Source organism: Sarcophilus harrisii, chromosome 4 (assembly GCF_902635505.1).
Source record: "Sarcophilus harrisii chromosome 4, mSarHar1.11, whole genome shotgun sequence".
NCBI lineage: Eukaryota > Metazoa > Chordata > Mammalia > Dasyuromorphia > Dasyuridae > Sarcophilus > Sarcophilus harrisii.
This window is the reverse complement of record NC_045429.1, coordinates 229,336,448-229,361,352: the sequence shown is the minus strand read 5'-3', so window position 1 is coordinate 229,361,352 and position 24,905 is coordinate 229,336,448. Positions and strand designations below refer to the sequence as shown.

Genomic DNA, 24,905 nt, shown 5'->3' with positions numbered 1-24,905 from the left:
AAAGGAAAAGAACCCACATGTGCAAAAATATTTGCACATTTGCCTTTTTGTAGTGGCAAGGAACTAGAAACTGAGTGTTTGGATGCATCATTTGGAGAATGTCTGAATAAGTTATGGTATATGAATGTTATGGAATATTATTATAAGAAAACAATCAGCAGGATGATTTCAGAAAGGCCTGGAGAGACTTACATGAACTGATACTACTGAGTGAAGTGAGTAGAACCAAGAAAACACTGTACACAGCAACAACAAGATTATGTGATGATTAACTGTGATGTAATTGGTTCTTCAACAATGAGGTGATTCAAGGCAATTCCAAAAGACTTGTGATGGAGAGAGCCATCTGCATATAAGGAGAGAACTATATGGATCACAGCACAGAATTTTCATCTTTTTGTTGTTTCTTTGTTTTTCTTTTTTTTTTAATCTATTTTTTTTTCCTTTTGATCTGATTTTTCTTGCCCAGCATAATAAATGTGGAAATATGTTTAGAAGAAATGCACATGTTTAAACTATATTGGATTATTTGATGTTTGGGGAAGGGGGGAGTTGGGAAAAGATGGAGAAAAATTTTGAACACAAGGTTTTGCAAGGTAACAAACTATCTTTGCATGTATTTTGAAAAATAAAGCTATTATTTTTTAAATGATCCAAATCAAACATAATTATATGTACTAAACTATGAATATACTTCAAGAAGTTAAATCATGGTTTTTGTAGAATACAAATTACTCTTTGTGAAACTAAAAAATATTAATCATTCAAAATTTGAAATCTATGTTCAAATTACTCATATGGACAGTGACATAAATTGATCTGTCCAAAGTGTATTTTTGACCTTGATCTCTCCAATGGCACAGCTCCTAGACCATTCAAGTTAAATTCTGTGATTCCTATCCCCAAACATGATGATAATGTATTAAAAGCTCTGAAGGGTTTTTTTTTTCCTGGATCTTTTAATATTTCATGGATACTGGATCAACAATCAGGCTATCCTTCACTATTGCAATATTTACTTTCTTTTCTGATGATATGGGTCCCTGATAATGTTATTTTGTGCTACTGCTATATGGTGCAGCTGCCATGTGGAACAGCAGAAGTGCTGAGCCTAGAGTCAGGAAGACCCAAGTTCAAATAAAGTCTCACAATTTACTAGTTGTTGATCCTAGACAAGTCACTTCACTTTTTTTGCCTCAGTTTCCTCATTTGTCATATGATAATACCTACGTATAATGGGGTTGTTCTGACAACTAAATGAGACAGTATTTCTTAAGTGTTTAGTATAATACCGTACATAGTAAGCACTACATAAATATTAACTATTGTTATTTTTAATCATACAAGTTATAATGGTAATTTGCTTTAGCTTACTTAAACTACAGCTTTTTGTTTCGTATACAATTTTGTTATGATGTTCCATCATTTACGATCCATATAGGTTCACTAGGGATTGACAAATGAATTTTTAAATGGAGAAGCTTGGGATCTTTAAAAATCTTGTCTTTCTGTCCAAATTTGGGTCCAGAATACTATGACAAACACACACACACACACACACACACACACACACACACACACACACACACACACACTCTCTCTCTCTCTCTGTCCAGTAAATTGATATTCTTTATAATCTGCATTATATAATCTGTTTTTCTTATACAGAAATTCTAATTGACCAAGTCTCACCATAGAATCTCTAGTTTTCTGGGATCTTGCAGAACAACAAACATGCAGTCTAGTGCAACTATCTAAAGCAGGGATCCTCAAACTACGGCCCGTGGGCCAGGTGCTGACGATTATCCAGAGGGCGATTATCCCCCTCACTCAGGGCTATGAAATTTCTTTATTTAAAAGCCCACAAAAAAATTTTTTGTTTTTATTATAGTCCGCCCCTCCAACCGTCTGAGGGACAGTGAACTGGCCCCTTATTTAAAAAGTTTGAGCACCCCTGATCTAAAGGGAATGAATTTTATACTCAAATGAACTATTTGGTGGACATTTTTTCATACTATCTGAAAAATACCTTTGGATATGATATTTTCCTCTCTCATGATTCAATTAATACAGACAAAAATGATTACTAAAGAAAGTCATCACCATGGCTATATGGGGAAGGACTTAGTTTTTTGGGAAAATTTTTATGGAGGAAAACTAAAAACTGAGGTTTGTTCAATTCAAACAGTATCTCATGAACAAACACACATAATGAACTCTATATTCTCTATAGTCATATTAATCATGTGACTAGGAAAATGGAAAAATTGTTTGCAATAGCTTAACAGTTTCCTTCTCACATACTAGTTTAGATATTCTTAATGTTATTCTCATAATAATAAAATTCTAATTTTAGAGAAAAGAGGCTATACCAGTGATTTTATTAGAATAAGACATTCCCTTTAACAATGCAAACCAGACATCTCTCCATTATTTAGTCCTAAATGTTAAATGTTTTGCCCAGATTCACGTATGGAAGAGCCAGATTTTCCTGACTTTAAGATACCCTTTTTTCCCCAATATACCACATTAGTTTCTCTTATCAATATTACATGAAAAAAGCTACAGTAAGGGTTTGAAGTTAAGTGTTATAAATCTTACTGGTTCCCTTTTGATGATAATTCATATTATGTATGAATTTTTCTATATATTTGGAATGTTACCTTCTTTGAAATAAATTAAATTAATCCTTGAATAATTGTACATTATACTTATTCCAGGGCAGATTGCATCTTTATTTTAGTGAAATAGTTATCCTTCCCAATTTCATCTTAACATTTCTTTCTACTGATACAGAAAATATGGCAGAGTTGTACTGATTTCCAACTTTTTGTCATCATTTTTCTAATCCCACCTCAGAATGCTCTGGGGTAAATCTGGTTTCCTTATTCAAATGATGCTAGCACAATCACTGATAATAATAGGTAATAATTATCATGTGCCATGCACTATACTAAGGATTTCACAATTATTATCTCATTAGATACCAACAATTCTGAGAGGTAGGTGCTATTTTTATCTCTAGACAGAAATGAAGTGTACAGTGTCAGAATAGGAATTCAGGGACAAAAATATATTCAAGGTAACTAAAAATGAAACTCATGGCTTATCTGGGAAAATGGGACTCTTGTTTATAAAAGGTACATAATAAGAAATCGCTGGTGGGCAATCTTTTAGAATAGAGGAAAGTTGGGATAAAAACAGGTGGGAGTAAGGGGATGGAAACGACTTCGATACTTTCCACTGAGACTAAAAGTTGACAGGTATGTAATATTGTTCCCTAAATCTACAAAAAACTTGAGAACAGGATTTCAGATAGTATCTAAGCTATAGAAGACAATATAAAAAGAAACTCTTTAAATACATAAAAAGACAAATGAGAGATGTTTGCCTGAAATGTTTAAAATAGCTCAATTTCAAAAAGAACTCAGAGACCTTCATGACTCAAAAGAGGTTGCAACTGTCAAATTCTGGACCAGTCTTTTAATCTTATTGCAGCATGTCTTCTTTTCACAGATCCAGTACATAGGAAGTTTATTGAATATCATAATTGTGGGATGTCCAATACAGGATGTTTCCAATGTGGTCTGTGAAGCCAGGATCGTGAAAATCCCAGCTGAGTTAGTAACAATTCAGGAACTATATAAGAAATAGCATAAATCTGGGAAGTGGTCAACCCAAGCTCAAGTTAAAATTTCTAATTACCACTGGCCTGAAAAACTTTGGGTAACCTTGGGAAATTATTTCGCATCTCTGGATCTTAACTTCATCCTGGTTTCAAAGACCTTAGTATGGACAAAGTAAAATAATATTCCATGTCAAAAATCTGTGATTTAAGCTATACGGGACTAATGATAGCTAACAACCAGGAGTAATTAACTTCCTAGTGTAGTTAAGGCCCTCTACTATGAGTATGAGGCAAAATGTAGAAATAAAAACAATCAGGAGTAATTAACTTCCTAGTGTAGTTAAGGGAACCTATTCTCAAAATCACTTAGATCACAAGTGAACCTTAATTTAATCTTTTTCACTTAGAACCCTAAAAACTTAAGTAACTTCTTCCTTAAAGCATCTGATATTTTACCTGAGAGACTGAACATTGGATATTTTATACCAAAGTAGCTATTAATGTTATAATATGGCTTAATCAAGACTAGATATTGCCAGACTAACCTCAATTGTTAATATACAGAGAAGCATGAGAAACTGGATAGAGAACTAATATGGAAGCCAAGGAGACTGTATTTAAAGTCCTACCACTTTCACATACTTGCTTTGTAAAACTGGGCCAATCACTTAACCTTCTTAGGGCTCTACACAACTTTCTGAAACTACAAATTAAAGAGAAGGTAGAAATGGTCAAAGATTTATCCTAATTAAGGAAGAATTCTAATACTAATGAAATTACAGATTTAATCCCTATCCCTTTGAAAGTTACGGATCAGGAAAAGAAGATATATGATTTTTTTTATATTTCATCAAAGTATTTAATAGTCTTCAATCAGTTTGTTTAAAAAGAAAAAAGTGGAAGAAACTGGTCTAGGATGCCTGAGAAATCCAAATTAAAAAAAAAAAAGATACATATCTATGGTCAATAAAAACCAGAATTTTTTCTTAAAGAGTAACTAACTAGAGTTCTGAGTTGAAGTAAATATTTCTTAAAAGACTTCCCTTTCTCTCTCCTAGTACTTGTTTCACATGGGTAGACTGAAAAACTGAACAAGAGAACTAGAAAAATTATGAAAAGTCCTTAATTCTTTAAATATCCTGGAATTTCAGGTTGTTAGATGAAAGTATACTGAAATCTAATAAAATTAAAATATTTCTCCAGAGTTATGAAATAAAAAATGATAGCAGCCAGCAGAGAAGATTCAACTATATTGTTAATAGAAAACCAGAAATTTTTTTGTTATGAATTTGTTAACTCCTGAAAATCTACATTAACAGGAAGTTTTTTATATATTACAAAAAAAAAAAAATTTAATGTAATTTTTAAACATTGTCCAGTCCAATCTCTTTCTTTTACATTCAATTCTGGACCCCACTCATTTATTTCATCTCAGAAATATGATTAATGCACTAAATCAATGAATTAGCCAGCCTTGCAAGTGACATTAGTCTAGAGAGCAGGATGTCACATTTAATTAGCTTACCCTGAATGTACTGTTAGATTAGTTTAAAACATTGTATGCTCTGTTCTTTATTAACTGCGACTTTAAAATCAGTAGAATAAACATGATTCTTTTTCTCCCTGTCATTTTTTAAAAAATAAAGATACTTTAGGTAAAAAGTTACAGAAGTATTTTATTATGAATTCATAATTAACTGAAGGTTTCTTTATGGTCTTCTGTGATTAGTAATGAGTTTCTAATGTTTTCCCATTCTTTTGACATCATCCTTTCCTGAGATATTTCACAAAACAATCTACCAATGCTCTCCAATATGTAGTCTTTCTATGTGTGCCTGATCTAGCCACTCTTCTTTATTTCTTCTAATTTTCATCTTACTTTCAAAACGTAGTCCACTGAAGGCAGAATAGCGAAGTAGACTTCAAAGCAAGAAGAATTTGGGTTTAGTATCTTATCTGTGACAAACATTGTGTGGGCTTGAGCAAGTAACTTAACTTGTCACAAACATTCTAGACAACTCTCCAAGATTATAAATTGCAGAGAAAGGGCTAGTTTACATTGGTAGAGGGTGTTTGTTCACTTAAGAATTATTTCCTATCCTATATTAAACACTTGAGAATGAGTAAGGTTTCCCCCCGCCATTGATAATAAAAATATAGTTATAAAACTGTCATTAAACCCCAAGACATTCTGTGGTATAAAAGTCCATTAAAACAAACAAGCAATACAAATCTCCCAATGACACCCTATGCAATATTATACATAACAATTAGTTAAGACTTTCAAAAAAGCATGAAACAATGCAGGTTGTGAACACAGGTAGGCTACAAAGCTTTCATTTAGAAAGCACATGACTAGAAAAGAAAATGGGATTAACTCGAATATTGCACTGGTACCCAACAAAATATAAATAGATCTAAAGGAAGACCTGAAGTACATTAGATAATCCTACATCAAAAGTTTATGGGAAAACACATTAAACACATACACACACACACACACACAGAATGATGTGGTACAGATAATATGTTCTGTATGCATGGAGAAAATACATTAAGGGTAAAGTATTTGAAATGTATGAAGTGATTATGCAGTAAAATTTTCTAAAATTAAGCTTTGTTTAAGCTAATTTAAACTTTTTTATTGAGGACACAAATTGTTAGTCCACTAGCCAGGCTTGGGCTGGGAGAAAGAAGAAATCCAGCATAAGATTTAAAATGTGTTATAATGAATAAATGCAAAATGGGAATATTACAAGCTAAAGGCACGTCAAAGACCATCTGGTTCATTTTACGAAAAAACTAGTATCCAAAATGACTAAGAGACTTTTTTAGAGAGAGTAAAAAGATGGAGGCTTGTGATTTTACAGAAATAGGAAAATCCTTCTATCAGCATTAATAGAAAACTGTTCAGAAATCTTGTCTTAACAGAATTTCCAGGGGGCACTGAGAAGTTCAGTTTAGTTATGGTAAGGTTATATCCCAGAATTGCAAATGATAGGCTCTGTATAATGTCTAAAGACCAGAAAAACTATGTTCAGAAAGAAAGACTAATGACCAACAGAGTTTTCATTAAGGAACAAAATAATTGCAATTTACTTTGGTAGAAGGAATATTAATAATACTAATGAAATCACTGCTTTGCTGAAGCAAAAAAGAATTAATCTTAATTAAAACAGTATGTTAGATGCAGGTATTGTATAGAAATCCTTATGATTTACCTTTGACAAAGTGGGTATTTTATTCTCTCTTGGAATTGTTAAGTGTTTTCTTTTTTCTTCTGACCTGTAAATTTTTATTTCTTCTTCTCCTTTTGCAGTTCTCCATTCTTCTTGCCTACTAAAAGTGAAGTAAGCCACATGCATGTTAGGTGAGTTCAACAAATGACTTCAGAACAAAAATTAATTTAGAGGAAAATGCATAAGGAGATCCTCATTCTTTTATTTCTGCATTGCTGTTAATTTCTCTATAAGAAAGAAAACAATTAAAAATACATATTAACAATATGTTATCAATGGAATTGGTACAGCATCTCTAAATTTGAAATTTATGCAAAATACATTTTTGCACTTAAATTCCAAAGCCATTTGTTCACTCAAACATTTATGAAGCATCTACCATGAGGTAATAAGCATCATGTTAAGGCTATAGATGTTATACAATTACCTTATTATTTAACTACTTTTTATTGATTCTGTGAACATTTTTATAAAAACATGCTACCTCTACAACAGAAAGTAAGTTATTTGAGTAAGATTTGCTTTTTTGTTGGGGCAAAAGAGAAAATCTTATCTCCAGCACATAATGTATATCTAATAAATGTGTATGGATAGACCATTGAAAGAGCTAACAATATTTTACTCTTAAAAACCTAATAATTTAGTTTCTGCAAAATAATCAAAATATTATTATACAAGGGAAAGAAGTAATTTTATTTATTTATTTATTTTTTTGGTGGGGGCAATTGGGGTTAAGTGATTTGCCCAGGCTCACACAGCTAGTAAATGTCAAGTATCTAAGGCTGAATTTGAAATCAGATTCTCCTGACTACAGGACTAATGATCTATCTACTCCACCATCTGGCTGCCTCAAAGGAGACCATTTTAAAGAAGCTGTTTGCACAAAATGACATGAGAAATTTGAGGAAGAAAATATCGCCTTTGTCCTAGGAGGTTTTGAGGGATTACTTAAGACTTCACAAAGAAAGTGGAATCTGAGCTAAGACCTTCAAAGGGAAGTAAGTCAAATAAAACTACAGGAGACTGGAAATAGTCTAATTCATCTGGAAAATGAATGCGAAAAGATGCTAAATTAAATGAGGTTGGACAATTAAACTGAAAACAGCTTATAGAAAGTTTGGGATTTGAGGATTAAGTTTGAGAAGAGTGCTCACAGCAATTAGTAAAAAGATTATTCAGTTAGTGATTTGAAGGCCACTCCCACCTCCTCACCCTCTCAAATGATTATATAAATTATGGTTGTTAAGTAGGAAATAGAAAGGAGGGAAGTGATATGAATAACACTGTGGAGTTATAAACATCAGGATTTTAAATGTGTTTGATATATAGAGGAAAAGGAGTAAAAAATTGATTTCTACATTATGAACCTCAGTGACTAGAAAGATAGTGATATCACTAAGAGAAACAAAAAAGTTGGTACAAAGTTAAATTTTGAAGGGGAATTTGAGTAATTACATTTTACACATGTTGACTTTTAAGGTGTTAATGGAACATTCAAATGGAGATGTAAAACAAGAAATTGTAAATATAGCTCTAATCTTCTGGAGAGATTCAGGCAATCTACAAAGAGATGATAACTGAAGTCAGATTAATGTTTTTAAAAAGTTAGTTCAGAGAAAAAAGAAAAAAAGACCTAGCACCACAGAAGTTTACCTAAGTTTAAGGAACAGGAGAAAAACGAAGAGTAAAGAAAACAAAAAGGGTGAAGACTAATTAAAGAGGCAGAATCTTGATAATATAGTGTCAAAGAAATAAGATTAGACAGGGTGTATTAAAAGGTCAAATTATAGAATGATCAAGAACTTCTGAGGCAAAAAATAAATATGGTTTGTTTTGTTGTTAATAACGTTATTTGTGACCTTGGAAGCTACAATAAAAAATATATCACATGAGAGATTAGGTAGTAAGGAAGAGGAGGTAATGTCTTTATGTATTTTAAATGGTAAAAAAAGATGAGAGAGGTTTTTACTTTTTTGTAAATGAGGATGGGAGGGATAAATAACAATAATAAATAAAAATAAATAATAAATCTCAATATTTGCAGAGAAAGATTTGAAAATAGTAGAATTTTTATTATTTGTATAAATAACTTTGTAGGAATTGTACAAAAAGAAACTCCATTTAAGGCAACCTGCTGGTGAGTATAATTTTATCATAACTTTTTCTAGCCACTATACCTTGTGTGCTAAAATATCATAAGCATATAATAAAGAGAAAACAAATCAGTGCTACATAATACCCCCCCCCCATACACATATACATTTTAAGAAAACCAGAACAATTCTAGAAATATGGTTAAATTGCCCACGTAACCTTGGGCAATTTGCTAATAATTATAGTTTACAGTTTGAAAAGTTATTATCTTAAGATTATCATTGAAGTCTATGTAAATTAATAAAAGTATTTATCAGAAAGCATTTTATGGAAAGATATTTATATCCTTATATAATTATACCATTTCCCAATGAGAATATCCTAATACATGTTCACCTTTCAATATCAACACTAGAAACAACAAACACTTATGAGACTCAAGATATGTCAGTTTAGACTTCATGATAAGACAGTTGCAAAGAATGGAACATAAGGATAGCTCTATATTGAAACATTAATAGAGTGTGATAATTGAATACTATGTGATTCATGTTTATTCTATTTCCCAAATAACTGAGCATATTTTAATGAAAAATTAAAAAGGTAAAGTAAATGGGTTGTTATTTTGAAATTTTCTTGTTACGTTTAACAAAATAAAAGCAACCTTGTGATTTTTTTGATACCCATACCCTACAATTCAATTTAATCATATTTGGTGATTACACAATACAAACACCATTTAAATAAATGAATTTGATATGAAAACCTAAGAAAATCAATAGTAGTGATTCAACAAAATATCTCTCATACCGTTCAAAGACAGAAACAAAAAGTTATAATAAAATAATATAAACTTCGGTCTCATATTGAAGATTTTAATTCCCCTTCCTTGAAGAATTATACTTCTTTTTTTCTGAAAACTCACTCTTTTTTTTTTTTTAAGTAGGAGCAGACTACTGCTTTGGGCCAACTCTAAATGAAAAAAACATTCTCAGCTTACTCTCAGGTAACAGTTTGCTGATTCCTGCTTTAGACAAGACATCCAAATACACTAATTCTACAAGGATACTTGCTAGCCTTACCTGGCAACCCCAACTGATAATTCAGGTACTACAACCCTTCGACTCCAGGCCACAAGATCCCGTTCTGTAGCTATCTCACTTCTTGGTGCGTTGCTATGCATTTGCCTTACACCTTCAATTTGTCCACTGCGCCTCAGGCCTATATTTGGTGGTGAATGAACTTCTGAGGTAGAGCTAACAGAGGCTGAATAAAAAGTTAAAATAGTAGTTTATAGTATTTTTTGGGGAAACTGTGTGTATACACATGCATAAAACTGTGTGTGCGCGCGCGTGTGTGCGTGTATAAATATACATATATAAAACAGAAAGAAAAGTTTAAAATCAAAATACTGATGTAAACTATGAATGTAACTGTGTAGATAATGAAGTATATCAGTGAACTGCAAGACCCTAAACTTGTCAAATCATTACCTTTATAAAAAATTATTCTAAAAAATTTTTTAAAATTAAAAGACTATCCTGTGTACTGAGGGAGATAAGAAAAATTGAGTAGACTAAGTTTTACAAATATCCTCAAAAATAGAGCACCTAACATACTAAAAATTTGAACATGCAGAAATTAAGGAAGGCAAAGGCAAAAAAGGCACAAAATTAGATAGAAATAGCATAAGAAAAAGATAGAGTAAGGGTAATGCCTGATGATGGAAAAAAGAATAATGTCAGTGAGTTTAGACTTTAATGTATAGTTTATTCTAAGTTTTTTTTTTTTTATCAATAAAGTGTTAGGAACAGAATCATAAATTAAAAAGAGCAATTTGATATGACTAAGTGAGTAGAAAGATGGGTTAGGAGTAACTTTACATTACAAGGATCAGAATTTAAAAACCAATCAAATGGCATTGTTTGACATAAAATTACACACACACATACACATCCCAAAGAAAATAGAGATGACAGGATAACAACTTTTATTTCAAAGCATAATTCTAATATTTTTGTGTTAATTGACATGTTTGGTCCTTCTAGCATTAACAAGAAATACTGTTAAGACAGCTAGAATGATAGCAGTGTAAAAGAGGTAAATAAGAGAAATTTTGCAGACACAACAAACTTCCACTGATATCCAATGATCATTTAACAAATATATTTTGATAATATAACAATGTAAATATAAAATATCTCTGCTAACCTCTGCCTAAACGGCTATTGTTACTGGTACCAGCTTCACTAGAGCGTCTCAGATCCTGTTCTTGCTGAAGCCTCTGAATCATGCTGTCCAAAGGACTGACTTCCTGGTTTGCTTGCTGACTTAAAACTTGATTTAGTCCTACATTGAAGCCAAACAAAAATAATAACGTTAATAGATATATTAAGATATTTTCTTATAGCCATTCAAACAATCAAAATAAGACTAACAACACATCGAAATTGAAATAAGTTTTGATTGCTGTTGTTCAGGTGTTTCTCAGTCTTGTCCAACTCTTTTGACCCCATTTGGGGTTTTCCATTTCCTTCTCCAGATAATTTCACAGATGAGAAAACTAAGGCAAACAAAGATAAGTGACTTACATGCCCAGGGTCACAGAGCTATTAAGTGTCTGAGGCCAGATTTGAATTCATGAGATGAGTTGTCCTGATTCCAGGCCCGGCATTTTATCCATTGTGCCTCCTTGCTGCCCATTTTTTAAAAAAATATTTAATTTTTTATTCTAACTATTGACAATAGATGATATAAAAACAATGAGCAATGCCTCCAATTCAATTCAGTATACATTTAATAAATATCTATTATATGTCTCTACTATGTACTTTTAGTGTTGAACTTTCTGGAGATAAGACAAAATAAAACAGTACTTGCTCTCATGGACTAAACATTCTATTCAAGGAAAACATGTTTATCTTATTCATACGAAAAAATTCCATAATATTGCTTTTAATTTACATTTTAAAATGTAAGAATAAAAGAAATTGTAAATATAGCTCTAATCTTTCTGGAGAGATTCAGGCAATCTACAAAGAAATGATAAATGAAGTCAGATTAATGTTTTTAAAACGTTAGTTCAGAGAAAAAAAGCAAAAAAGACCCTAGACATTTTAAAAATGGTATAAGCAAAATTTGTAGAAGATAATATACTATTTTAAAAAATAAGTAACATAATTATTTTAAACTATTTTAAATCCACTCAAGGCAAAATGCAGTTTGACAAGAGCAAAAAAATGGGAGTTTGGGAAGATTTATAGAAATTTTTATTCTGCTATAGGTGACATTTTAAAAATTCTACTTAATAATCACAAAGATTTAGTTTTGTTTTTTAAACACCATCCTCATAATAACGATTCAATTCATGAAAGTAAATTTACTATAGGCAGGAATATAGGCCTATGTACAACAAACCTCTAAATTAAAGGCATAAGGAAAGAGGCCTCAAAATATTTCAGCAGCTTTCTATCTATCATATAGTGATAATTGTTCTTTTCCCTCAATATGCAAGTCTGACTCTCATGAGCTCTGAGCCAGGAGGAAAAGTGTGAAAAAGAAAACATAGTTTGAAGAGTGTCAGGCCAAGCCATCACCATATAAATATTTCTATTTTATTTCTTTTCCAAAAGTGCAACGTATTTCAAATTCTGCCAAATTTATACCAGAGATGGATGCAAGTTCCCTTTTAGCTTCCAAAAACTGACAAAAGGTGGCCATTAACAAAAGTTTCAGCCCTAAGAATGTGGAGTTAATTAAGCACTAGTCACAGGACAGGAATGAAAGCAAATTACATGGCCTAGAAGATGATTACTAATCAAAAGACAGACCAGATCTTTGTCCCAGGATGCCAAATCCAAAAGGAACCTAGGATGCTTTAATTTTTTTAGTAGTGTATAAACAGTAATACCTGAAATGGACTTTTCTCTTTAAAAAAGTATTCCAATAAAATGAGATGTGAAACACATATATAGGAATATAAGACAACATTCAGGAAACTCCTAGTAGAGTCCAGTTGGACTTGAACACTGAGTATGTAGAGAACCAATATGAAAAAAAGAAAGGCAGGCTAGAGTCAAACTTAAATACAATAATAAATCAATCAACAAGCATTTGCTAGATACCTAACTTATAATGTGCCAAAGTAAAATCTCAAAAATTTAGACTTTCTGGTAGGAAAAGAACCCTAAATTAATAAACTCCACAAATTTAAAAATTGTATTTTAACTATTTTTAAAGTTCAACTAAAAGTAGGCTAGTGTGGTTCCAAAAGAGGGAGGTTATATATGATTTGATTTAATAAAATAAAAATGGCCATAATTAAACCATGTCAAGTTTTTGCATCTAAAGAAATCCCAAACTTTAATATCTAATGTCATCCTTTTACTATAGATACCTTCATTTACCTGATTAAGTACCAAATTCACAAGACTTTGCACTCTCGAATTCATCATCACAAAACCACATTTTTGTCATGTCATATTTGATGATTCAGAATATAGCTCTCCCTCCCCCCAATCTAACATAAATTTTAAGCCACAAGTTATTTTTAAAAATTCCTAAATGAGGTAAAGTCCCAAGCCACCAAAGCATGTGGCTTGGTACAAGACTGTATAGAAGAATTTCATCTTCATTTGAGCATTTATAAAATTCCAGAAGAACTCTACTTCTTGGTATAACAATATATGTATCAGAGTTCAATATTTCCTAAATGTTGACAAGATTTGCAGGTGTACTGGAAATGTAAAAAAAATTTGATTTAATCCCCAAAACATTTTCTGAGTAGACATTCACAATTCTGATGAAAAAACCTCAGATCTTGGAGGAACACAGATTCCTTTGAATGAAAGTCTTGAATGAAAAGAAGTTATTTTCCTAATCTATAGTACTTCCGTTTTTATCCTGCCCTGCCTAAGAAAAGCACTTTTCTTCACTTGTAATAGTTAGCAGCTATTTTTTTTGTTTGTTTGTTTTAAACTGGGCTCACTCTTCTTCCAATTTCAAAAGCCAACGCTCCACTGAAAACAATCAATAACAACTCCTCTGGCTAGTAATTACCAGTGAGGTTTTTGCTTGTTGTCTAAGAATTAAACTGTTTTGTAGCAAGCATTGATCAAGTCTCAGCATTAATTTTTTTCATTTTTCAACCAACTATCCCACTCTAGTGCAAATAATGCTTTTTCATGGTGAATTTGAATGACTCTTGAACTGTGTGACACACTCATACCCAAAACTTCTGGAATATCTCACAGAAACCACTGAAATAAGCTCTTTAGTAACTATTTGCATATTTTCCTACAGTAAAATTCATTCATTAAAACAATGGCATGGTATTAAAAACACACCACAACAATCAATTATATACATGTATGGGATAAAAGTCAACAGTTAATTGACAGAACTAAAAAAAAATAAAGTAAGAAAAAGAGGAAAACAAGTCCATATGTGTTTCACCTGGATAAGCTCAGGAATTGAATTAGCTCAAGTATCACAGAAGCACACATATCAAGATTGCCATCAATATGAAACATTATCAAAATCATTTTGTCCTAATTAGCAAACAATTAGTAGTAGTCAAATCCATGCAAAAATTTTTTTTAGAAATCTCATAATAAACTGAGCTAAGTATACAAAAACTCAAGATGAGTCTCAACTTTTGGCTCACCAAAATTTTTTATTAAAATTTTATTGCTGTACTTTGCTTTTTATGTTAAAAACAATTAAGCCGTAGTATCTATATTTAAAAAAAATGTTTTAAGTAACAACAATCATTAGGAGGCAGCTAGGTGGCACAGTTGATAGAGCACCAGCCCTGACATCAGGAGGACCTGAGTTCAAATTGGATCTCAGACACTTAACACTTCCTGGTTGTGTGACAAGGCACTTAACCCCAATTGCCTTAGCAAAAAAAAAAAAAGGGGGTGGTGGTGGTGGAGTGGGGATGGGGGCAGGAGGGGAACCAATTTTTTAAAACAAATATGCAGTTAACTCTGTATCCTAAATCTATCACTGCTATAGTGGAATCACAAATGTCATTGTATTCATCATAATTCTTACAACTTTCTATCAAAGTTCTTTGTCTCTTCAACAATGTAATCTTTGTGATAGTATTTTGGGTCTTTTTGCTAATATTTTATTTAATATTACTGCCATCAATGTTCACAAAAGATGTTGGCTTGTAGCTGGGTTTTTTTTTTTTTTTTTTTTTTTTTTTTAACTCCCTGGCTATGAAGACCATATCTGTCTCACAGAAGGAATTTGTTGGATCCCTTGGCTTGAAAATTTTTAATCAGTTTATATAACACTGAAATTAATTGCTCTTTAAATGTTTGATATATTTAATTTGTGAAGCCATTTAGTCCTAAAGTGTTTTACTTTGTAAGTTCATCAACTCCCTCTAAAATTTAGTTGTTTAAATTCTCTCTCATTCTATTAATTTGTATATATTTGTAAGTGTCCATTTAAGTTGTCAATTTTATTGTCATCTATTTAAATTTTTTTAATATAATTGATTTCTATTTTGTTTACTGTGAATTTTTAATTTATAATTTGACAATTAGTTTTATTGATTTTATTTGATTTTCCTCTTTCTTCTTTTTAAAAACAAAGCATCTGAAAGTTTGTTAATTTTAAACAGAAAACAATTCCTAGCCTTATTTCAGTATTTTTTGGGTTTATTTTCACTTTTATTAATTGCTCTGATTTTCAAGGATTTCCATTTTGATGTTGATTTGTTAGTTTTTTTATTGCATCATAATCTGCAAAGGCATATATATTTCTCCTTTCCTGTATTTATAAGGTTCTTACATGTTTTTCTTCCTATTACTCTTCAACAATAGTCAGAAAGTCTATATCTGTGTGACCAGGCAAAATCATTTAATTTTTCAGTGCCTCAATTTCTTCATTTGAAAAATAAAGACTGTTGTGAGGATAAAATGAGTTAATGAGTAAAGAGCATTTTGCAAACCTTACAATGCTTTATGCATGCTAGGTACCATCATTTTCACCATCACCATCTATGTTAGGCTCATGACAAAGCCTGGGGGGGCAAGGAAAAATGGACAATTTTCGTAAAACTTTTTTTTTTTTTTTTTTTTGGGCAAATGGACAATTTTCGGTTTTTGCCTAAACAAAGCAAATACTAAAATCAACATAGAAATACAACTGGGAACCCAAATTTTAACGTTTAATTTCTCTGATAATGATTTTATTTTTAAGAGGTATAAGGAATTGAATTCAAATCTTAAAATTCAAATTTATTAATGGATAATCTTCAAATGATACATAATAAAAGTAGATAACAGGTAGTTTTCAGAGAAATAAAACCAATCAACAAATATATGATAAAAAAATTTCCTCCCCAAATTAGTAGTTAAGTACAGAAATGTATGATAAAGCAACTCTGAATTTCTACTTCACACTGAACACAGCAAAGATGACAGAAAAGAAAATATGACAATAGCTCTACAAGCTGTTATGTTGTTAAACAGATGAATGAATCAGTGGTAGAATTCTGAACCTAGCACAATCATAATTGAAAGCCACATCCTGTGGAATTCTACCCACCCCCACAAGTCACCAAATCATGTACATCCTCATCATCTAGCTATAGAACTAATAGGTCTATAATGCAAAGAGATTAAAGACAAAAAATGTTAACATATAGAAAAATATTTATGAAAAACTTTTTGTATTAGCAAAGAACTGCAAACTAAGGAGGTGATCATCTATTGGGAAATGATTTAACAAATAATGATATACGAATATAATGGAATAGACTTCATTTTAAAAGGGAATGAGCAAAACCAAAACATTTATACAATAATGTCAGTATAAAAATTTTTTTTAAATGGGGAAAAACACATTCTGGAATACTTGACAATTCTCATTACAAAGATAATCCACATTGAGAAGACCAAAAGACTATTGTTAATACGCTACTGTCAAATGGAAAGAGAGATGATAGAGTCCAGTTTAGATGTAGAAGTATTTTTTGGCTATGACCTATTTGGGAATTTGTTTTGCTGGGCCATGTATATTTTTTAATGGAGTTTTCTTTTTTAATTTGTTAAATAAGTTGGAAGAGGGAAAAGGAGAAAAAATAGTTAACTGGAAAAAAAAAATTGAGACTATATATTTTTTAAAAGTTCTAATATTTTAAAGCCAAATACATGATATTCTTCATGCAGACTCTCTTAAATTCAAGTTTAAAAAAACCTCACCAAATTAATCAATTACTATATTCGAGGCACTGTAGACATAAAGTTGGATAATAATAATCATCCTTGCCCTCAAGGTTCTTCTAACTAGTAGATAAGACAATTTGACAACTGATTGTCAAAGTTTCAAGTTACATAGATGTGTGTCTATATAGACACATATATACATGTCTATGAAAATGTTTTTCAAAATGAGACTACTTTAGTAAATATTGCCCAAATCTAACATTAAAAAGTATTAAATTCCTAAATTCGCACTTCACCAGCCATCCAGTCCAAACCACATGAGGAAAGCATCCCTATTAAACTATAACAAATCTGCTTGGTTTTCATTTAACCACTTCTTGAAGACCTCTAGGAAAGGGATCCCAATGATTTCCTAAGCCAATCATTCCACTTTTAGTAGCTCTAGTTACTATTCTCCCCTGCATGCCACCCCCTCCCCACCAAAAAAACCGAATCTAAATTTGCTTCTTAGTAACTTCCAACCATTGCTCCTAGTTCAGACCTCTAGAGCCAAAGAAAAACTTCAAAGCAGCTATCATATATTGTCCCAACTACTCACTTCTTCAGACTACAGAGTAGACACTTTTCATGCCATGGACTCATGGCCCTTTATCATTTTGGTTGGTCTCCCCAAGACCTTCTCCAAGTTTTTGATGTTTTTATTAAACTTATTTCCCAATTTACCACTGTCCTCTTAAAATCATTAAGCCCAAAAATGAACACGATTCTCTAAATGAGGTCTGGGAAATTCTTAATGGAGTCCAAGAACCCATTAGTTTTCCTGGCTATCATATCATACTGCTGACTTAAATTTGCAGTCCCCTAGAATCACCAGATCTTCTTCAGAATTGTTTTCTAACTATGCCTTTCCCATAAAGCTGATTTCTGTGCCCAAGTATTAGACTTGATGTTAATTCACACTTATAAAAAAATCCCAATACTCTAACCTGTCATGATCTTTTTGGATTCTGACAAGTGTTAGCTATTCTTTCCAACTTTTTGTCATCTTTTGTGTGCAAATTTTATGAGCACATTTGTCTTTATCCTAAATTATTGATAAAAATGTTCAATACATAGGACAAGCATACAAATTCCTGGGATACACCCCTGGATACCTGTTACAATGATTTTAACTATTAACTATTAAATATTCTACCCAAATAATCAGCACTGAATTGTATTACTGTCTAATCTTTGTCATTCTATCTTCTCGACAAGAATATTAAGAGATACTTTACTAAAAGCTTTATTATAATATACATAAACAATATCCACACAATTCTTGCCATCCATTTAGTATTCCTACCAGTGGGAGAAAAATGTTAGTCTGAAATAATAACCAGTTATAAAAGCAAAAAAAAGGATTCATGTTAAGTATCACTGGGGGTTGGGAGGCAAATCAAGCCAAGAGCAAGACCCCAGGTAGCTACTCTTTCTCCTATTTTACAGAGACTGAAAATAGCTCAAGAAGTTTTAATAAAAGGATGGGGAGTAAGATTAAAGAATTTTGAATCTGTGATTCATTGTAGCTGGAAGCAATTCATCTATAAATTATGGTCTCAAGTAACATGGAAGCACGGTGAAGTGATCAACACATTTTAAATAGCCAGTACAAGAAGTGGAATAGAAACATAGTAGGATAGTCTTAGCTTCACCAAGACATATTCAAGTCTTGCTTTTGACTCACATTAGCAGAAGACATTTTATAGAAGTAAAAGGGAGATGGGGGAAAGATTTCTATACATGTAATTATATTAATAAATGATAATTGATAACAAAAACATTTTTAAACATTTTTGAATTCTAATTGATTCATTGTTTTAAAATTTTCTATTTGTGTCAAATGTGTTCATATGTTTTTAAAAATCATTTTAAGAATTTCTCCAATTTATAAAAATTTTATCCATCATGACTAGACACTAACCAAGATTACTATCTTAATACTAATTATTATTACTCAAATCTGCTCCTAATCAAATTATATATCCTTAAATATAATCCAAAGATGTTAAAATGTAATACCCACTGTGATAACCAGTTTAAGTTAAAAAAAAAAAAACTGAATTAATTTGAATTAATGTAATTAATACATTAAAAATATGTAATAAAAACTATTCTAGTTTACAAATTGAGCATGTACCTACCTGAGGATGTTACTCCCATCTGAGGAATAAGCTGTTCATCTCTACAGTTCTCACGACCAGGTACTAATCTCTGATATCTTGATGGATGAGGGTTACCATCAACATCAACTAAAAATGGGGGAGGCATGAGATGGGGTGCTTGCTGGGTTTGTTCATCCAACACAAAATTGTTAGCATCACGGATTAGAGGCCGATAATCACTATGAAAGAACATCTGATCGGCTATCTGCAAAAACATAAACCAATAATGGCAAGCAAAGATTACTAAAGCAGGAAAAGAAGATCTTTGCTTCATTTCTTAATGATTTTTTTCTTGAATCCTGCATTACAATCATTCAAACATTTATTAAACATCTACAATATGCAAAATTAGCTAATTTTATAAAATTATGCATAATTATTTGATATTTCAACTTTCAATTACATTTTATATTTAACTATCTCTCTGTCAATAAAATATATTGTAAATACAATCTATATGTAGATCTCCAAAATACTTAAAGAATATCCAAATTCCACAAAATAACTAAATGAAACAACTATTACCTTTCACTTCTAGGGGTAATTATGAATCCAGGTTAATTTTAGGCAAAAATAAAAGTATTTTAGATTCTTCCTCACAAAGCTGAATTAATTTTTTACTTTGTCATAATGAAGGTTAAATCTGTTAGTCAAACTTAATTATAAATATTTTATCCATATTAGTTTATTTGCTTAAGCCAATGCTATAATAAATCATTTTGTTAACACTTTAATCTATGCTAATAATATATATATTTTTTAAAGAAAATAGATGAGGCAGCAGTCAAAGTAAGAGATAACAGTGAAATATCAAAAAGAGAAAAAAAATAAAAAGAATTAAAATTTTTAATAATTTAAAGGAGTACAAAAACAAATAATCTTAATTTAAACAGGCTCTAAGAATTCATAGGATCATATATTTAGAGATGAAAGGGTCATTACAGACTGCATCTAACTCAAAACTTTCATTTAAAAAACGAAGAAACAAAGCAAAATTTGTGACTTGCCTAAAGTCACAGAAAGATACTAAGTAGTAATGGCAAGATTCAAATTCAGGGGTTAACCAGATCCATCATTCTTTCCACTACTATATAAACAGTAATAACTTAGAATGCAAATTCAAAACAGACTGTCCTCTCTAACAACACAAAGAATTTACTCCACAATGCTGCCAATTTAAAACTGAAGAATTTGGCCATTACATTCTTGTGATGCCAAAAAATGTTATTTAACTTTGAATATGGCTAATGTGCAAATATGCTACTTTAATAAATAATTTTAATCATTCAATCAAGAAGCATATAAAGATAGCTAGATAATAAGAATGGTATGACTACTATGTATGTGGAACTCTTGTCTACATGATTCCTAACTGGTCTTCCTGACTCTTACCTATCCCCTTTCTTCAACCCATCTTCTATATTGATTCCTAATAAATATTCCAAATTTATGTAAGTGATAAATAAAGACATCACACTTTTGTTTCTAAAACTTCAATATTTCCTAACTGATAAATTAAACAATTCCCCTTGGCCGGTTTTTCTCCTTACTCTGTCTTTGCTCAGACCCAAGTAAAAAAAAAAAAAGCCCTTCTTTCAAGGTCCAACTCAAATAATATTTCAATTTCCTGACATTTTCCCCCTGCAAGGCTTTTCTTGCTATCCTAGCTTTTTTTTTAAATACAATTTCATTTTTCCATTTGATTGAGAATAAAGCCTGTGTCATATCCAGAACCTTATTTTAAAATGGAAGATGATATAATAAATGTTCATTGATTTGTTAAAATGAATTGACTAAATGGAAAAGGTGATTAAGTACCCTGGGGAAGAATGATTTAAAGCATTTATTCTCAAATCTGAAATGCAGTCAATAGTCAAAAATCCTTTCTAAAAATTAATATACAATCAACATTTCAAGGAAAATTTATTTAAAATTACCTGTTGTAAGGTCCAAATTTCTAAATATTAGTAACAAAAATGTTTACACTTATAAAGCACTTAAGGTTTGCAAAGTGTTATACCTATATTATTTTATTTGATATTTAAAGCAATCCTATAAAGTACATACTTTTACTATCCCTCTAGTACCCAGGTGGCACAATGAATAGAATGAAGGACCTAGAGTCAGGAAGATTCATCTTCCCAGTTCAAATCTGGCCTCAGACTGTTCTCAGCTGTGTGAACCTGGGAAAGTTACTTAATTCCTGAATGCCTTAGTTTTCTCACCTGTAAAAACAGCCAGAAAAGGAAATAGCAGACTATTCTAGTATCTTTGTCAAGAAAACTCCAAGTGGGGTCACATGAAAAGTAAAGCCATAATTGAAAAACAACTAATTATCATGCCCATTTTACAGATGAGGAAAAAGACTTTGTAAGAGTTTAAGTGACTTGTTCAGGATCATCACTGTTAAGTAAACTGGAAGAATTTGATGACTTAAGGCTCTACTAAATTTCAACATGACATTACTCAGCATCTTTTGCTAGCAATTAAGCTTTAACAAACAAACAAACAAAAAAAAACCCACCTCATTAACTATTTAAAATAAATGCTATAGGTTTTACCACATTTCTATATATCCGAATTTGCCTATGAAATATTTATGCTTCTAAACATTCATGAAGTACATGAAAGAAAAAATGTATTTTGTTCATCATACATCATACTCTACCTTGTCATACTTGCTGCTGGAGCCAAAGCCAAAAATTAAAAGATGCCCATGGGAGTCTGTACATGCAAAATGCTGACCATCAGGAGAGCATTTGCAGTCAAATACTGCTCCATGTCCTTGGCCTTCAATCTGAAATATATTCATTCGAGAATTAACAAATGTTCTTTAATAAACAAACTGGTTACTATGCTATAAAGTTTTATGATAAAATTATATATATATATATATATATACATACAGACAATATATAACAGACAATTAAGAAAGTAACTTCACTTTTAAACAATACATTTAAAAATACATGAACATATACCAAAAAATGCTAAATTGATAGCTCTGGAAAACAAAGCACTCTATTTAGCCATAGAACTGGAACAATTCAGTAATAAAAAATACTCTCCCTCCCCCCCACAGAATTCTACTCATCACCTTTAACACAGATCTGAAAATACTGCTTCTGGGATTTAATCTGTCTCCTTTAAATCACTGGCTTTTCTGCCAAGGCTGAAAACTTCTAGCAACTGTAGTGATTTGGAAATTCTAGGAAGCAGAAAGAAGTCAATGTTCACTAGACACTGTGGTTCACAGTTGTAAAAATAGTTTACTCACAATGTTTTGGGAATAAAATTCACTGGGTAATCTGATATCTTTTAAAAGGTGAATTTCAAAGGTTAAAAAAAAAAAAAAAAAAAAAAAGGTTTACCTGATAATTGTTTTCTGTTTTCCAGTTCCATTAATCCAGAAGGAATGGGTTTCTCCCTGCAACCTGTCAATCAAACAGAGGTGGCCAATCACCACTCTGAATTTTTTTGCTCTCAGTGCTTCTTCAGACTACATTCCCCGTCGAAAACTTCTTTAGCGGTGTTCTGAAAAAGGTAAAAATTCTACCCTTTCTCTGGCATATGTAGAGGCTGAATAGCAGAAAACAACTAAAACAGGGAGGTCACTCCCTAACCAGTATCAACTAAGAATGATTTCCAATAAATTGAGAAAGTGGGAGTTAAGAGGGTAAAAATTTCTGGATTAGCAGAATCGGAACACAAAACTCATTATCAGGTAAGAATTACCTTTTCTTTGTTCCGGTATCCACTTATCCAGAACAAACAGATTTTTAATAACAGTATCTTATTGAGATCTTGGGAAATTAAAACTTGTAAGAGTTAAAATTTTAGAATAACACATGTTGCTTAGAATGAAGATTCCCTCAATGTAGGAAAATAAAGACAGACTTTATTGTATTATGTAACTATAATTCTAAAAAGAAAAAAGGCAAAATTCGATTTTTTTCAAAAACACTGTCTTCACATTTTGATCTATGGCCCTAGAATAAAGGTTTCTAGCTAAGGAATCAAACAGGTAATCAGAAATAAAGCCTACATAAGTCACCTTAAAAAAAAAAAAAAAAAGAAACAAAGGTTGAAAGGAAGAAAACAAAAAGAAAAAGTAAAATTTAAAAGAGAAAAGAGACAAGCTATTCTTTATTAGTTTAAATAGAAATGCAAAAGTAAGAGTGGTTTAATAAAAGAGATGATAGTGAAAACAAAATAAAGAAGTTCGATTTCCTTTAAGATGCAAATATATGTCAAAGAAAATAAAGTATCTTCTTGAAGTCTATCTTACAGTAGGATATACTAAAAGAATATGGCACAAGCAAAACATTTTTGTTATGCTGAGAGCAAGATAAAGAATAGGCTAAATAAATTTCATATCTCTTTCAAGAATGCCCCTGGTAAATTCCAAAATACATGTTAAGGTTTTAAAAGAGTATTAATTCAAACAAACAAGAGATTATTAAGGATATATATTTATCAGATAGTAAAGACTACAAAGAGAACTCAGGATTCTGAAAATTATTTATAGGTTAGAAATTTCAAGTCTGATAAAAAAACTCTTAACTGAACTGTTTGTTAAATATTTGTTTACACATACATATACTTTAATATATTTAACATGTATTGGACTACCTAGGGAAGGAGGAGAAAAGTTGAAACAGAAGTTTTTCCAAGGGCCAATGTTGAAAAAGTACCCATGCATATGTTTTGTATATAAAACGCTATAATAAAAAAATGTAATATTAAAAAAAAATACCACTACTAGTTCTGTATCAGAGAGAAGAGAGAGAGAGAGGAGGGGAATGGGGGAGAGAAAGGCATACAGACAGAGTAATAAAAATAAAGAGAGAAGAGAATAAAAAAGAAGAGAAACTTTGTATGGAATTACTTATGGCATCACTTTTTATACTAGCAAAGAATTTAAAAATGAGATGTTTGGCAATTAGGAAATGGTTGAACAAGATGTGGTATGTATATGTAATGCAATATTTTTGTATAATGAGAAATGGCAAGCAGAATAATTTCAGAAAATGACTTAGAAAGATGTATGTAAACTGATACAAAGTTCTATGATGCGAATAGAACCAGGAGAACATTGTATATATTAATAGCAATATTATACAAATGAGAATTGTGAATAACTTGGCCATTCTCAGCAATACCATGATAATCTTGAAGGACTCATTAAAAAAATATTATTTGCCTCCAAAAAAAAATTTGCTTACATGTAAAAAAAACTTTTAAGCAGAACTCTCCTCCATAAACTAAAACAAAACATCAATGAACTGAGAATAATACTTCAGTTATATTACCAACAAACATTATTTTTCTGTCTTAACACCATCCTTGCTATCAGATAACAGAAAGTTTTTTAAAATATATTTAATATAATTTTTAATATTTTTAAAATATTTTTAAAAAATAAGTTAAGTCTATTCATACCAATGTTTTCATGGCTTTTTATTAGCAGATCTCAGAAAATTTATACTTTTCTTGAACTGTTATTAGAGGTTAGAAAAAAAGAAATGTTATTATCAAGTATGAAAATAGTATT

At 31.0% G+C, this 24,905-nt stretch overlaps 1 protein-coding gene across 4 annotated transcripts in view; it reads right to left on the bottom strand.

The window, feature by feature from the left end:
- Positions 1-24,905, bottom strand: part of PHIP (pleckstrin homology domain interacting protein) — a 171,570-nt gene that overhangs the window by 59,697 nt on the left and 86,968 nt on the right. For 3 of the 4 annotated variants that reach the window (XM_031964603.1, XM_031964602.1, XM_031964605.1), the window contains 5 exons: positions 22,020-22,148; positions 19,331-19,556; positions 11,173-11,310; positions 10,044-10,227; positions 6,850-6,967 (listed from right to left, as the gene is read on the bottom strand). In XM_031964603.1, coding sequence (XP_031820463.1) covers positions 6,850-6,967; positions 10,044-10,227; positions 11,173-11,310; positions 19,331-19,556; positions 22,020-22,148 — 795 coding nt within the window. The remainder of the gene's footprint in view (positions 1-6,849; positions 6,968-10,043; positions 10,228-11,172; positions 11,311-19,330; positions 19,557-22,019; positions 22,149-24,905) is intronic. The other variant, XM_031964604.1, reaches the window with a different exon arrangement.